The sequence below is a fragment of the Trematomus bernacchii genome, unplaced genomic scaffold (assembly GCF_902827165.1).
Source record: "Trematomus bernacchii unplaced genomic scaffold, fTreBer1.1, whole genome shotgun sequence".
Lineage (NCBI taxonomy): Eukaryota > Metazoa > Chordata > Actinopteri > Perciformes > Nototheniidae > Trematomus > Trematomus bernacchii.
Genome location: NW_022987593.1, coordinates 12,017,904 through 12,033,712, shown reverse-complemented (window position 1 = coordinate 12,033,712; position 15,809 = coordinate 12,017,904). Strand labels below are relative to the sequence as shown.

General features: G+C 37.7%; 1 protein-coding gene across 2 annotated transcripts; it reads left to right on the top strand.

Moving 5' to 3' along the window:
• Positions 1 to 5,761: 5,761 nt before the first annotated feature.
• Positions 5,762 to 14,135, top strand: LOC117482236 (bifunctional apoptosis regulator-like). 2 transcript variants are annotated; one of them, XM_034130280.1, is made up of 9 exons: positions 5,762 to 5,921; positions 6,714 to 6,994; positions 7,716 to 7,814; positions 8,153 to 8,246; positions 10,050 to 10,222; positions 10,770 to 10,914; positions 11,567 to 11,746; positions 12,600 to 12,796; positions 13,491 to 14,135. In XM_034130280.1, exons 2-9 carry the CDS (start codon positions 6,714 to 6,716, stop codon positions 13,681 to 13,683), a joined length of 1,362 nt encoding a protein of 453 aa, XP_033986171.1. In that variant the 5' UTR covers positions 5,762 to 5,921; the 3' UTR covers positions 13,684 to 14,135. The 2 variants fall into 2 exon arrangements, with proteins under 2 accessions (XP_033986171.1, XP_033986170.1); XM_034130279.1 differs by having other exon boundaries at positions 6,694 to 6,994.
• Positions 14,136 to 15,809: the final 1,674 nt, after the last annotated feature.

The window sequence follows — 15,809 nt, the reverse complement described above, 5'->3', positions numbered from 1 at the left end:
ACAACCAGATTTGGAAATGTTTTCTAACTTTGTTGGAATGCACAGTGATAAAAACATTTCTAACAACTTTAACACTTTAAAGAGGACATATTATGCACATTTTCAGGTTAATAATTGCATGTTGTGGGACACAGGGCCGGCCCTAGGCACTGGTGAATTAGCCGGTCGCCTAGGGCGCCAGATCTGGAGGGGCACTGCGCTGGGAGAAAAAAAGATAATAATTAAAAGAAATTAATTAATTCATTATTTTTTTTTATTCTGCCTAATTTTCTACCCTTGATGTAATACATTTACATTAATAATTGAATAAAGTAAACACCCTTTGCACCACGGGCCGGCAACATTTTGCATTTGCCCCCCTGTACGATGTGCGCTGTAAGTGATGAAAGTGGGGGATGTTGACTTATCTGGCGCCCGCAGCTCACAGCCAAAGTGAAAGCGAGCCTCCGAGCGAGCAAGAGAGAGAGAGAGAGGGCGCGCATGCATCTACCGCGGATTGTTGTTGGATTGAGGCTGATAACTACAGCTCAGTGAGGTAAAGGACTCTGAGTGTTTAGATAGTTCACTTTAGTCTAAGTTATCTCAGTGGGTCTCAAACTGTTTGGTCACAATTTATGTAAACAAATATTTCCAAGGCACTCATTTATAATTATTAGGATAAATAACAACAGGTTTGAAATAATTTCAATGTATACTATAGGACAGTAACCAAAAATATCGTTTAAAACTGGAGATATTAACAAATATGTATGAATAAATAAATGTTAACTAGGTAAAATAAGATATGAAATAACAACAAAAAATAAAATACGTTACATTTATTTGTTATTGGCTATGGTAGGTTATTGGTTATGTTCACATACTTATTTGATTATTAAAATGTAAACCGATCTTTTTCATATGGGTGTTTTAGAGTTGTACCCCCTAGATCTAGTCTCTAGTAATTCTGCTCAAAGTGCACCAGATTGAAGCATTTTACTGTCCCAGTGGAACATGTTTACATTCTCTAATGTTCCAAAAGCTCTTTATTTTTCTCATTCTGCCAGGCCAGCTCTGTTGTGATTGGTCAAACACTTATAGGGTCTCTGTGCAGTTTCGTCCTTTAAAAAGGCGCATGATACAGGTATATTTTTGTTCTGAAACTCTCTTAATTTAACCGTCAGGATTGTTCGTACAATTCGGATTCACCAACTTCTACCACAATAACTATTTGTACATACTGTTTGGCAAGGTGCTGATATTTTGGTCTCTGCTTCTTCTGTTGTTGAAGTGCTTTGTTTTACATGCAAGCTCTGCTCTTGACTCTCCTCCCCGGCATGTTGTCTCTGACAGGATTTCATGTTCCTTTTGTGTCCGGGGTTCGTCTCACAGCAGAAGGGTTTCTCTTCAGTGTTATTGCACTGATGCACAGTCACATTTCCATCTGCTTTTCCCTGTATACATGAAATCCTAGGGGTTTTTTCCGAGTCGGTGAGCATGTGTGTCGGCCGCTCCTCTCTGGTGGAGGAGCATCCAGTCTCCTCTGAATAATCTCTCTGCTGTCTCTTTACTCCGTATAAAACAGAGCTCTCCGTCCCGCATGCTTTAACATCAGGAGGACATGAGTGTGTGGAAGTTTCTTCTTTTTCTCCTTCTGATCTGAAGCCCTCATCTGTGTTTAAAAATACAAACAAAAATGTGAAAATCATGAGCAAGTATATGTTTGTGTATGTATTAAGGTGATGCAGATATTTAAGATTTCACCACTCACGATTTTCACTCACAGTCCACCCTTCCTCTTCCTCTTTGATGATGACTCGAATCTCTGGTGTCTCGCAATCATACTCAGGGCTAGCTTTTTCTGTATCATGTTGTGGCAAATTCTGGCCATTATAGTTTTCATTTAAACTCAGTGACAACGGATCTTGGAGATCAGGATCCTAAATACAGACGGAGACAATAATGCTGCTCAGTAAATGCAAAGACATACAAAAACCAACCTCAGAAACCTTGGAGATGTCTCACAACATTAAGTGCAGCATACATTAAATGAAAAATGCTATACAAAAATACGAGATCCGTCTGGAGTCTGGACGAGTGAAGCCACATGCACTCCAGTAGAATAAAACAATATCCCATTGTTACAAATTGTGTGTGATCATAATTCTAAGTGTCTCGCATTGACATTTTCAGGAGAAATTACAGTGGTTCATAAAATAAAACTAAAGTACTTATTTGATTCAAACACATACCCTTTTTACGTATTTTTATGATATTTTTTCTTGGGTTTTTGAAGGAACAAATGCAACACATGTTCCCATAACAATCAGAGGTGGGAGAAGTACTCAGATCTTAACTAAAGTATTATTCAAGTGTGGATTATACATGATTTAACTCTGAAATGGAGCAGTAGAAGGACAAAGTAGCAACAAATTAAAATACTCAAGTAACGAAGCCTACAAGTCCTTCAAAATGTTAAATGTACTTAGTTACATTACACCACTGTTTATATGTTACTGAATGCAACCAGCATTAGTTTAATAACAAACGTCACAAGCTAACTAGCTACCAATAAACCTATTCTGACTATATTATAAATATTTAATATAGGAGTGAGAAGGGGTTATATTTAAACTAAAGTCACCCAGTTTCACCCACACCCAACATCACTTTTGATTCACCTGTTTACCATGTTAATCTACCCAGCTGCTAGTTAACTATAACAGTAAAGCTACACACAGTTAGCTATATAGAAACAGCCCCGAAAAGCAGCCACTTTACCTCAAACATAATGGGAAGTGTTCTCCGGGTCTGAAGGATGTCATAAGAAAACCAGGGTGAGGAATTAATGAAGCTACGTTGTTGCGTTGTTGTGGTGACAGCAGCCGTTAGGAACTAACCGCTGCTGCTGCTAGGCCACCACTTCTTCTTCTTCTTCGCTGCTTTTTTTTTTTTACCTTCCGTGACTGCAGGCTACAAACTTGGAGGATAACACCGCCCCCTACCAGATGTTATAAAAGTATAACAGATCCTTTACTTAAGAAGAAGTGTTAATACTTCACTGTAAAAATGAAATGGTACTTAAGTAAAAGTATTTAAGTAAAAGCAGGTAAATATACTCAAAGTTTTGGGAGTTAAAGTATTCATTGCAGAAAAATTGGTACCACTTTACAATAAGACTACCCTTATAAAGGATTCATAAAGGGTTTATAATTAGGTTATGAACTAGGTTGTAAACACTTTATTAATCATTAAGAAACATTTATAAACCAGTTGTAACATAGTTTTCATACATCAACACAGGCTCACTATTTGGCAAGATGACTAAGCCTTATATTGGCTACTCAATCAACTCAGTGAGCAACAGATACCAAGGATGCTGGCTGATGAAGAAGACGAAGTAAGCTAGGTAGCCAATATAAGACTTAACAGTACAGATACATGTGGGCTCACTATTTGGCAAGCAACCGGTCACAGATGCCCTGTTTATCTAATTTCTTATAAAAGCTTATTAATGACTTATAAAGTGTTCACAACCTAATTAATAAATGAATTACAAACTATTCGTAAACCCTTTATAAGGGTAGTCTTATTGTAAAGTGGTACCGAAAAATTAATATAGTTTTTTTTGTTTGTTATGCAAATGGAGGCTTTGTGGTGTCTCCTGTACCTGCAGAGCCAACGTGAAAGTTAATAGGTTACTGTTTGTTATTATCAAGGTCAGGAATACCTCATGATAAGTTCAGTCCAGAATCTGATCTGAACTTTGCACTGAAGCAGATTCAAAACGCCACATGGCAGACATCAGCTGGTTTGAACATCACTGAGGAAGAGATTAGACGACATCTTCCTCTTTCCTCTTTCCTCTTCTACTGCTGCTGAAGGCACACATTTCACTTTCTTTATCATACACATGTTCAAATACTGATGTACAGATACACAGACTTGTTTTTAAATATTAGTTAAGCATATGGTGCTATTTTATTTCAATTCATAAAATTAGTGCAGGAAAGTTGTCCATTTTTCTTTTTAAGATAGAATTTTATACTTTTCTTATTTCCAGACTACTTTCCATTTAATTTAAAAATAATCCTTTTTTTTTTTAGCAAGTTGGTGACACCACTCCATAACATTCAGGTTTATCCCATAAGAAGATATATAGACAGTGGTTGAAAAACTACTCTACTTAGGCAAACCTAAGAATACTCTAGACAACATAATAGAAATAAAAAATGAAAATGTTATCCAAATAACAATAATATTATGCAAATGATATCACTAATAAGAATATGAAGAGCACTTTAATGTCGTACTCAATTTGTAATTTCATATTCTTGGTAGGTAAGCATTACACAGCATAATATCATATACGCATCCCATTTCTTTTTGTTTACTTATAAAGTAGCAATAAGTGTCAAACTAAAGTAGTGGAGTAAATTATAGCACATCTTATTCTATTTTACATGTATATAATAACTTCTCTAGCATTATTTGCTCATCAGTCTTGCAACATTCTCTTGCACTTTTTTTTATCTCAATCTGTCATTTCTTGCACTATTTTTATTTGCATTATTTCTTTACATTTGGTCTATTATTTTATGTCTTATATACATGTTTATGTTGCATTAATGGAGGAGCCTGGGACTTAAGATAATAACTACACTGTAGCTACTGTGCATATGACAATAAAGCCTTTGAATCTCTGAATATTTCCCTCTGACATATAACAGAAAATCAATTATTTAAAAAAAAAAATCAAATGATAATATAATACATAAGACAATCATAGAAACTAACTTGAAAAATAATACATAAAGATATTTAATATGAAAGAAAAAGTTTTACTAAAATTAAGTGAAAAAAATAATAATTAAATATATTGCTTTTTTAAAACATTATCATAGACTTGAATCTTTTTTTGTAAATGTTTTATTATCTTTGTGAGATTTCATGTTTAAAAAGGTCATGTGATCCAGGCACTTCAAATCAATCCTGCCTGCACAAGCTGCTGTATAGCTCGGTGGTTAAAGCAGACAGTCCATATCTAGTTCTAAAAAAAACAAAATAAAAAGCACTTGTATACTAACTAAGCACTTACATACTAACAAAGGACTGGCATATCTAAAGCCTGTTGAGTATCACTTGAAATGTTTTGGCTCTATGAAAACTGATGTACTTATATGATTCTGTTTTCTTCAAGTTTGTATCTTCTTGGTCGAATGCACTTATTGTCACTTTGGATAAAAGCATCAGCTAAATGAAATGTAATGTAATGTAATGTAGTTCTCTGTGAGACGTGGGTTCAAATATAAATAAAATTCCTTAAAGAATATTCACAAAAAATAAGCACATGCAATAAATAAATAAAATCCTGGATAAAAAAGTCTTTATATCTTAGACAGATGTTATTAATGGAGTAACACCTAAGTGTTAGGACTTAGGAGATAGGAGAAGTGTGAAGTGATTTTGGTAGATGTCGTCCATGTCCAAATTGCACATCTTGACACTAAACCAGTGTTCTTGTTTATAACATTTCTTTGTGCACGCTATTTTTCAGAACATTTATAAGTGGTGGGGACAGAATTGGCCATTTCAAAAAGTGGTAGGGACATGTTCCGAGCGCAAATGACGCCTATGCTTAGTTGCCTTCTACCACTGAAAATCGAGTAGAAATACACAGCATAACATGTGATAGGTGGGCTCGACCAATGACGTGCCGTGTGTTTATCAGGAACCCGCACGGTGACGCGGTGACGTAAGCGTGTGCTTGGTTGGGGTTTTCCACACGGGAGCGAGCACGGCGCAGAGCCATGGTGACAGCTCCTCCGGCAGGATATTCATCTCATCTGCGGACGTTTCAATGCAGGATAACCTTCCGACAATCACACCGAAGATATTTTAACAAGATGTCATCCTCCAGCAAAGGCCATTTCTGAGACGAGGTAAAACTGTCATCTTGTTGAATGTCAGGTTATGTTGTGTTACTCTCACTTTCTGTTATGCTAGCGTCAGGTATCATTTGCGTGCTAACTAGCATATCAGTTTGAAAGCTAACGATGGTACATATTGAGTGTTTTTCGGGTTTAAAGGGCAGAACATGTTGATGAAATGCTTTTGATAAGCTAACGAAAAGCTTACTGGTTACAGTACAGCTAACGTCCAGATTCCTGGTCCAGATCAGTATGAGATCAGCTAATTAAACGTTAGCTGCAGTGGTGTAAATAGTACATTCACAAGCTACCTGCAGTATACAAAATCATTAGAATAAGCTGTACCTTTACCAGCTTTGATAAACTCATTAATGCATCAATAATTATAATCAAAACATATAATATATATGATAACAAAATGGGCCAATCTGCAGAATGACTACTTTTACTTTGGGTACTTTAAGTATATTTAATTAAGATGCTCATACTTTTATACTTTTACTTGAGTAACATTTGCAATGCAGGACTGCAGTATACTCTGTACTGGTACTTTTACTTAAGTACAACATATGATTACTTCACTACTTCCACCTCTTACTATTTAAAGTGTAATGTATGTATTCACCTCAGGACATTGCTTATATCATATTCTTTGGAGATGATTGAAAGTCAAGTAATTTATCGGAGAACCGTTAAATAATCATGGTACAGACTTTATATTGCAGGTTTTCTCTGAGAAACGTTTAGACACTTCTCTTTGAACCTTGTTTCTCTTCTCATTCAGACTTGGATTTGTTGCACCAGATGGAGTGGGATTCATCAGATGACGGTCTTGGAGGATCAATGGAGGCCCTCCCTTACTTATCTGAGTCTGCTCAGTCGATGCCCTCCACCACCAACATCTCAGAACATGAGTTCTCGTGCCACTGTTGCTACGACATCTTAGTGAACCCCACCACGTTGACGTGCGGCCATAACTTCTGCCGCCACTGTCTGGCTCTGTGGTGGGAGTCCTCTCACAAGAACGAGTGCCCAGAGTGCCGGGAGAAGTGGGCAGGCTTTCCTAAAATCAACATACTGCTGAGGTATGCTATTCACGGCCAGATCATATCATGCGATGAATGTTTGTCTTTCTGAGCACAGTACTCGCATGTCTCACATACAGTTTTTCCATTGCAGTATTCCAGAGCCCAAGGCCACGTCTTTAAAATGTCTGACCAGCATTCAAAATCCCAGAAATTATATTCCTACAAATTCAAGAGAATTAAAAGAATATTCACAATAGAAAACCATTAACCAGTTATTTATTGCTGCTTGAAAATTAACCAAATCAATTGACACTATAGTTGGAGGTAGGGCTGCTCGATTATGGCAAAAATCATAATCTCGATTATTTGGGTCAATAATTGACATCACGATTATTAAAAACGATTATCCATTTACTTTGAAAACATCCATTTATTGAAAAAAAAAATGTGAACAGTATATTTTTAACAGTTGATTACCCTGAACTTTAAGTTTAATTCAACTGAAAAACCAATGAAGAAAATTATTTAAAAATAATAAAAAAAATAATAGTTTTATTTCGATTATGTTGTTTTCATAATCGTTGCAAGCCAAAATCGTAATTGCGATTAAAATACGATTAATTGAGCAGCCGTAGTTGGAGGTTCATTTTCTTTCAGTAGGCTAATACTCAGCTCTACTAGAGAGTTTTGATATGATATAATACACCTTGCTGTCGCTACCCACAAAGTATTTTTAAGGTTTTATTGGCTGTTGTTAATCGAATGTTCTTATCTCTAGGGATGCAACTGACAAGCTGTTCACTGAGGTGGTTGAGCGGAGGAGGGCAGAGATCCAGGAGAACCCCAAAATCTCCCGGAGCTTGCTGGCCTTTCAGAGGTAGTACTGTATAATCTAATCTTTGGTACAGTGTGTAAACCTAGTATACACGGAATGAGCACTCCACATAATTATTAGAGCCCTCTGGTAACATTTTCAGACCTCACACTGGATGGTTTAAAACAAAAATGCTTAAAATGGATTCAGCAGAACGAGAGATATGTTTTTTATTCCACACTTTTCCTTCTCAAAACCTAGTGCACACATTACCCATCATGCAACGTGAATGGAGATCCCTCTGACAATGAGGATTTTTTGCCCTAGTGTCTTTTCAATCTGTTTACTTGTATTTAATACCTTTTCTACCTGGTCTGACAAATATATCTACACGTTTTTAGGTATGGTGACAACTTGGGTAAATCCAAGCCAAACCAGCACAAAGGAGCGGGCTTCTTCTTCTCTGGAGTCCTGACGGCACTCACGTGTGTGGCTGTAAGTGCTTAACATCAGTAAAAAACGTTTTTTGTGAACATCAAATGGTAACTGGCCCTAAACCAGTTTGCTACCCCGCTGCATTCTTACCAGTGCCATTGACCTGTGCTTGACACTTTTACTTTAATCAGATTCATTACGTTTTTAGGGTTTTATATTGATTTATTGACATGGCACAATAATCCACAGGTTGCCATGAAAAAGTAACCTTATTGAACACTTTTTTCTTTTACTGTAAACAATGTCATTTCGTTTTTTCTTATTGGAAAATAGAAATTATGTCAAAAACGTAAATCTTTTTGGTTGTTTGACTTAAAAACCTGTGTGTTTAACAGTCCGAACTTAAAAAAAAGGACATATATTGTTAAACAAATTCTATTTTGAGCTTTAATGATTGCCTAACATAACTTGATTGGTAATTAGATTCATACTCCTTAACATACAGTATGCATAAAAGACTACTTCGCAATGGTGCGCAATAATCAATATTATTTATAATACATTATGTCCCTCTTCTTGCTTCATGATATTAGGAAAGTCTTGTAAACGTAACTATTATAGCGTGGAAAATGACAGTTCTTTTTAGGTTATGTATTTTAACTACAGTGGTGTGTAATAGCACAGTATTGCGGGAGGTCGGTGGTTCATGTCATGTAGACAGACCATGTTTATTTTGTTCATGTGGCACTTTGGAGCAGCGTTACTGTGTGTTGTGTGTGTGTGTGTGTGTGTGTGTGTGTGTGTGTGTGTGTGTGTGTGTGTGTGTGTGTGTGTGTGTGTGTGTGTGTGTGTGTGTGTGTGTGTGTGTGTGTGTGTGTGTGTGTGTGTGGTGTGTGTGTGTGTGTGTGTGTGTGTGTGTGTGTGTGTGTGTGTGTGTGTGTGTGTGTGTGTGTGTGTGTGTGTGTGTGTGTAGTGTGTGGTGTGTGTGTGTGTGTGTGTGTGTGTGTGTGTGTGTGTGTGTGTGTGTGTGTTGTGTGTGTGTGTGTGTGTGTGTGTGTGTGTGTGTGTGTGTGTGTGTGTGTGTGTGTGTGTGTGTGTGTGTGTGTGTGTGTGTGTGTGGTGTGTGTGTGTGTGTGTGTGTGTGTGTGTGTGTGTGTGTGTGTGTGTGTGTGTGTGTGTGTGTGTCATTTTGGTAGAGGCAGCCTTGACCTGTGTGCATAGACTCAGTTTGTTTGGGATGCTTGTGTTTTATTGGCTCACATGAACTGTACTGGAAATGATGTTCCTTGGAAACTGAGATTTGTACGGTTTATCTTTTAATTACGATGAATGCTGATTTTTACAAAAGGTGTCATCTTGCTGGGTAAAAGCACGAAAAAAAGTCCCAGTATGAAACTACCTGGTATAATCATTGATTTCAATAATTACAAATATTTTTTTTTCCTCAAAGGTTTCGAGATACAAAAGCTGCAGCACATTGTGATACACAGGAGGTTTTCTGTTTTTAGGATTGTTTTATTTCTTCTTTGAAACGACACATGAGCGTTTTAACCACGCCCATTTCCATTGTTTTCATGGTTGTTGTATGCAAGACACTGTAACTGGATAAAATAAGATAAACCTTTATTAATTAGTAGGAAGAATTCAGGTGTCGGAGCAGCGATAAGATGTACTGTAGAATAACCTTGCCATGTGAAATACATATTTTCTTAGCATCCAAACATAATAAATATAATAATAATGATTACTTAAATGTATAGAGCGCCTTTCATACACCCAATGACGCTTTTACCCATAATGCTTTCTTGTGTGATAAACAGCATGTAAACTGTACCTTGTTTGTTAATGTGTGTGTGTTTGCAGGTGATGGTGCTGGTGTACCACTGGAGCAGTGGGGTGGTGGAGCAGCAGGACATGTTGATCAGTAAACCCGTGTCTCACTGGACGCCGGAGGACGTGGTGTCCTGGCTGGAGCTCCTGGGGCCCTGGGCTCAGCTTTACAGGGAGCCCTTCCAGCAGGAGAGTGTCAACGGGAGGTAAGAGAAATTACATTTTATTTCAGCAACATTTTTGTTTCTTTTCTAAGGCTGGCGTCACACTGTCCCGAAATTGACACCAGATGGACACACGAATATGGAATTGTGAATTTCGCACGAAGATGGCCCCGAACTCGGTCAACAGCCAAGCAACAGCCGAAGCAAGTACGATGCCTACAGAAGGCCACACGATGGCACCCGAACCACACACTCCGTCATGTTGTTTCCATAGCAACAACAACTTCCTGTCAACAGCGTGAACTCGCCTTCAAAATAAAAGATGCCCTCACGAATGGCCCGATGTTGTTACGATCAGAGCCAAATTTGAACATTTCCTTTATCGTGTGTCCATCTGGTGTCAATTTCGGGACAGTTTGACCCGGGCTTAAACTATACACTGCAAAATAGAACTGATATGAGCTGTATTCATTCAGAATGTTGAGTCTTCTAAATGTAGTTCTCTGATGAGGTTGCAAAGGCCACCCTGCAGTTGAGAGAAAAACATAATCTCATGTTGTGTGTCATTATGTTGTTTTCTCTGCTTTAGGTTGCTCTTGATGCTGGGGGATGAAGAGTTGTTGAAGGCTCCTTACAGCATCGACAACCAGGCCCACCGCCGGGCTATTCTGGCTGAACTGGACAGAGTGAAAACCCTCGGAGTCAAACCTCCACAGAACCTCTGGGAATACAAGGTAAACAGTCTGGTCTGCTTCAAATGTAATAACAGACAATACCAATGATCATAAGAGGAAGTTGATATATTTAATATAGGGGAGGGATGAAACCCTCTTTTAATGGTCTCACATGCAGAGCACACAGCACACACAGTGGGACTCCCAGCAGCTTCTACTGAAGCCTTCAGAGTAAATCGCCAGAACGCCGACACCTCCTCATCACTCCACCGCTCCCATGTTTTTTTTTGTATTGCCATAAGTTAGTCTCTCTCCGTTTGTGCGCTGGGCTAATGCTAATAATGCTAATAATGCTAATGCCAGCAAAGACAATGGCGGCTTCACAAAACATTTCTGAGTTTTACGGGGCGTGGTTTGCAATCCGCCCAGCCAATCAGAAATGGGAACCTTTTCCTCCCCAGGAAAGTACCACCTCTCTAGCAGGGACTAAAAAGGGGGTGAAAAGGTTCTCATGAACTAAGTTCTAGTTCCGGATTTTTTTGGTGTGAATGCAAAATGTCAAGAACTATCGGAACTATACTGGGAAAAGTACTCCGGTGTGAAAGCGCCTATTGAAGAATTCACTGAATCTCCAGATAGTATTTGCCATATTTCTCACACAAATGACTGTCCTCTTACTCTGTATACCTGTTCTTCTCTTACGTTCTGCCAGGTTACTAATGCAGGGAAGTCGCTGTTCTTGCTGTACGCGCTGAAGCGCTCCCCCCGCCTCACACTCTTCTATTTGTATTTATTCGACTACTCGGAAACCTTCCTGCCCTTCCTGCACACCTGCTGTCCGGCCATCACAAACATCGGACAGTCAGTGGAGAGCAGCTTCCTCAACACACAGGTGACACTTTGCAAACTTGGTGTATCCTTCTCTTAGGTCCTCTTCAAAGTTGGGGCTTCGGGTCATCTTGATCCCATGATCACACACTGAAATAAAAAATAAGAATATTTTGGAAATGTTAAATAGGCAGTACTCTAACAATGATGTGTTGTAACCTTATTCCGACTAAAATATCACATCAACGACTATCTTGATTTAACATCTGATTGTCCACTTGCATGTAAATATAATGTACTTCATTGAGGTTACTAGATTTAGATAGATAGATAGAAGTAGATAGATAGAGAGTTAGAGAGATAGATAGATAGATGGAGATAGATAGAGAGATAGAGAGAAGATAGATAGATAGATAGTAGAGAGAGAGAGATAGATAGATTAGTTAGATAGATTGTTAGTTAGATAGATAGATAGATAGATAGTTAGATAGATAGATAGATAGATTGTTAGTTAGATAGATTGTTAGTTAGATAGATAGATTGTTAGTTAGATAGATAGATAGTTAGATAGATAGTTAGATAGATAGATAGTTAGATAGATAGTTAGATAGATAGATACTTTGTTGATCCCAATTTGGGAAATGTTTGCATTGCAGCAGCATAAAAAATACAAGGCAATGTACATAAGAGAAATTAAGACACAAGAAATAAACATTCCAAAATATTTCAGAAATAGAAATAAAATAGCATTACAAATTTAAAAAGTAAAAAATATATACATGTGGAAAATGTACAAGTGGAAATACAAATTACCTGTAACAAATATAATGCAGGATATTTAATTACTGTACAATTGATTTCTACTCGTATGTTTAACATTCATTAATTGTTTCATATGATGTTTCTGTGTTTGTCAGATGGAGCCCAGCTGGCGGCAGTGGGGAGAGTTTCTTGTGAAGTACCTCCTGCTCCCATACCAGCTGATAGCAGAGTTTGCCTGGGACTGGTTGGCCGTGCACTACTGGACGTCTCGCTTCATCATCGTGAACGCCATGCTGCTGTCCGTGCTGGAGGGCTGCGCACTGTGGAGACTCTGGGCGAGAGCCAGCATCAGGTAAACACATTTTACTCTATAATCTGTTCAATATTTATACTCCATATTCCATATATTTTGAATATTTATATATATATATTTGTATATATATATATATATAATATCTGCATGTATATTTTCTATTTCGACATGTATATTTTATATTTTATTTTATTTTTCTTTCTATTCTTGTATATTTTGTAGTTTTGTTTTATTGTAAAATGCCTTTTATGCTGCTGTAACAACAACAATTTCCCAATTTGGGATCAATAAAGTGCTATCTATCCATCTATCCATCTATCCATCTATCCATCTATCCATCTATCCATCTATCCATCTATCCATCTATCTATCTATCTATCTATCTATCTATATCTATCTATCTATCTATCTAAACACTTGGCAGGGGGTTTTATGTTCTGTCTTTTTATGTTTTTAAATACATTTTAAGTCGCCTCTCGTGTGTAAGGACACTTGGAAAAAGAGTAGATTACGTCCTGGTTACATACAGGGTGAAAAGAAGTGCTGCAGCATGAGAAAAATAAAACACGTTCTGAACATTAAAGCATGTAAACATGTCACAGTAGGAGCACAAAATACAACCTGAAAATAAGCATACTATGTTCTCTTAAAGCTACAAATGAAGTTATAGGTGGGTCAGTTTCGGAGGTGGAGAAGACTTTATACACTAACTTCTATGTTCCTCTTTCCATAGGGCTATGCCACGCAAGATGTGGAACCACTTGTGGAAGATGCTATCTCAGGGGTTTGCCTTCGCCCTCCTGTGGCCTTTTTTCCCTCAGTTTGTGTGCAACTGCCTCTTCTACTGGGCTCTGTACTTCAGTCCCATCATTAATATAGACCTGGTCGTGCAGCAGCTAATGCACCCAGAAACACAGGCTCTGTAACAAACTGCATGCTGACAGTGCTCCATTAATACCATACAGTTCACAGCAAATATCAAGAGTTGCTGAAGAGGAGAGGGCGTTTATTTTCAGCAGTATACTCACATGAGACTGGCTTACTCGCTGTTGGCAAGGAAGTTTTCTCGCTTCCAAGGCTTGACTCTGCTGGATGGCTGCCATGTGGAACAAGAGAGTCTTTTGTACAAGAAACAAAAACCAACAAGATGAGAATCGCTGAAATATCTGTGATGTTATTGATTACTGCAGTGATTTCTCTCTGCGTGCACAGTGCATTCACAAACCACATTGCCTAGATGGTCGAGAGGGCAGTTAAGAAATTGCCTGGCCTCTTAAGTAATTTTCTGAAAGCTTTGTAGCACAGAGAGGGCTGTAGTCCAATGAGAGGAGAGCTTTTTTGACGTACCTGAAGGTGGATTAAAACATCAGTAAATGCATTTTTGTCTGGCTTCTTTTATTAAATGTAATTCAAAACAAATACAAATAAAAAAACTGCTGGTTTAAAAGAATTTAAAAAAAGTTAGAATTAAGCAGTGTTATACGTGTACTGTATATAAATCCTTATTTGGCATGAATTTAAATCATTGCAGTACAGTCCTGACTTTATATGCAGTCCTAGTGCCACAGAGCTCTCTGAAAATTCCCCATTCGAGGTTTGGTGATATGGTTGTGAAATGTGTCAAATGTTGAGGCTTGTAGTTCTGCAGCCTGACGGAAACCTCAGGCTTTACAGTTGATGTGAAGAAAAACAAAAATGGCGTCTTTATGAGCAAATGTTCAACAACGAAGCGCGATTCAGGAAGTCAAGATGCCCATTTCACAATAGAGAGCCACGCGTCCTAAAACCCGGAAGTAAGTTAGCATTTTACCACTTCCGGTTCCTTCGACAAAAACCAATGCAATTTCTCCATAGGATTTTGGAAAATAATAGATAGATTTATGATTAGAAAATGATAAAAGTAGGGTAGACATGTGGATGTTATCTGGCTGAACAAAACGTGATCTGTCTCTTAAATGTGTCTCAACCACAGACCTTATTTCCAGCTGTTTTCCAAAATCCTATGGAGAAATTGCATTGGTTTTTGTCGAAGGAACCGGAAGGAGTTTACTTCCGGGTTTTAGGACGCGTCACTGTGGCACTCTATTCATGTGTCATTTAGCATTGAAATAAAACATATGGTCTTAAAAAAAGGGAGATGCTTATAAAGATATGTTCTAATTCCTATGATTTTAAGTAGAAACTGTTCGGAGCAGATTGTACCTGCTGACAAATATTGTGTTGCACATTCTTTTTTTATTGTTCAGAAACCTTTTGTTTGCAGTATACATTTCCATGTGACGGGTAGGTAGAGCTAATCAAATACTTTTATTTTTTTTATTACATTGTTTGTTTGCACTTAAGAGTTATACACTGTGATTTTGTTCTTTAATGTTCTATAATGACAACAAATAAAGATTTTTAAATAATGCTATCGGGTTGTGTGGATTATTTACTCATGAAATAGTCATTTAAACATAAGATAAAAATGTTTATAAGGACAATATTAACAAGGCTCTGGAGATGCTATTATGTGAACTATTTAAAATGTATAATATTAAACAAATGCCTTTCTTCTCAAATACTTGAGTAGTAGCTGTCCACACAGTTTCATAATTCCCAGAAGGGGAGTTTACGTCACAGCATGACATGAAAGGTAAATAAAATGATTTGATGCCTAAAATGCTAATTTGGCTTTTAATCATGTACATGTTATTTGTTTCTTATAGGCCTACTCATGGGCGTAGGAAGCATCCTCAATGTGGGTGGGACAATAAGACGGCTTCATAGACACAGGCCACAAACACCTGGTCCCCTACTGTGTAGTGAAGAAAAGTGAGAGGAGTTGTAAAAGAGTTATGTTCGCAGCACAGGTCTGCAGACAGCGCTGCCATCAAAGCAAATGTTGGTACTTTTGGGTGTCATATGTTATCCTGCAGGCCTGCACAGCAACGATGTTCTGTATTAGCCAAAACACATACAGCCTAAAATCTCTATCTCTTTGTCAGACTGAAACTGACAGTTACAAAGTACTCAGCTCAACGACAAATAGCCTGTGAGCAATCCACAACAA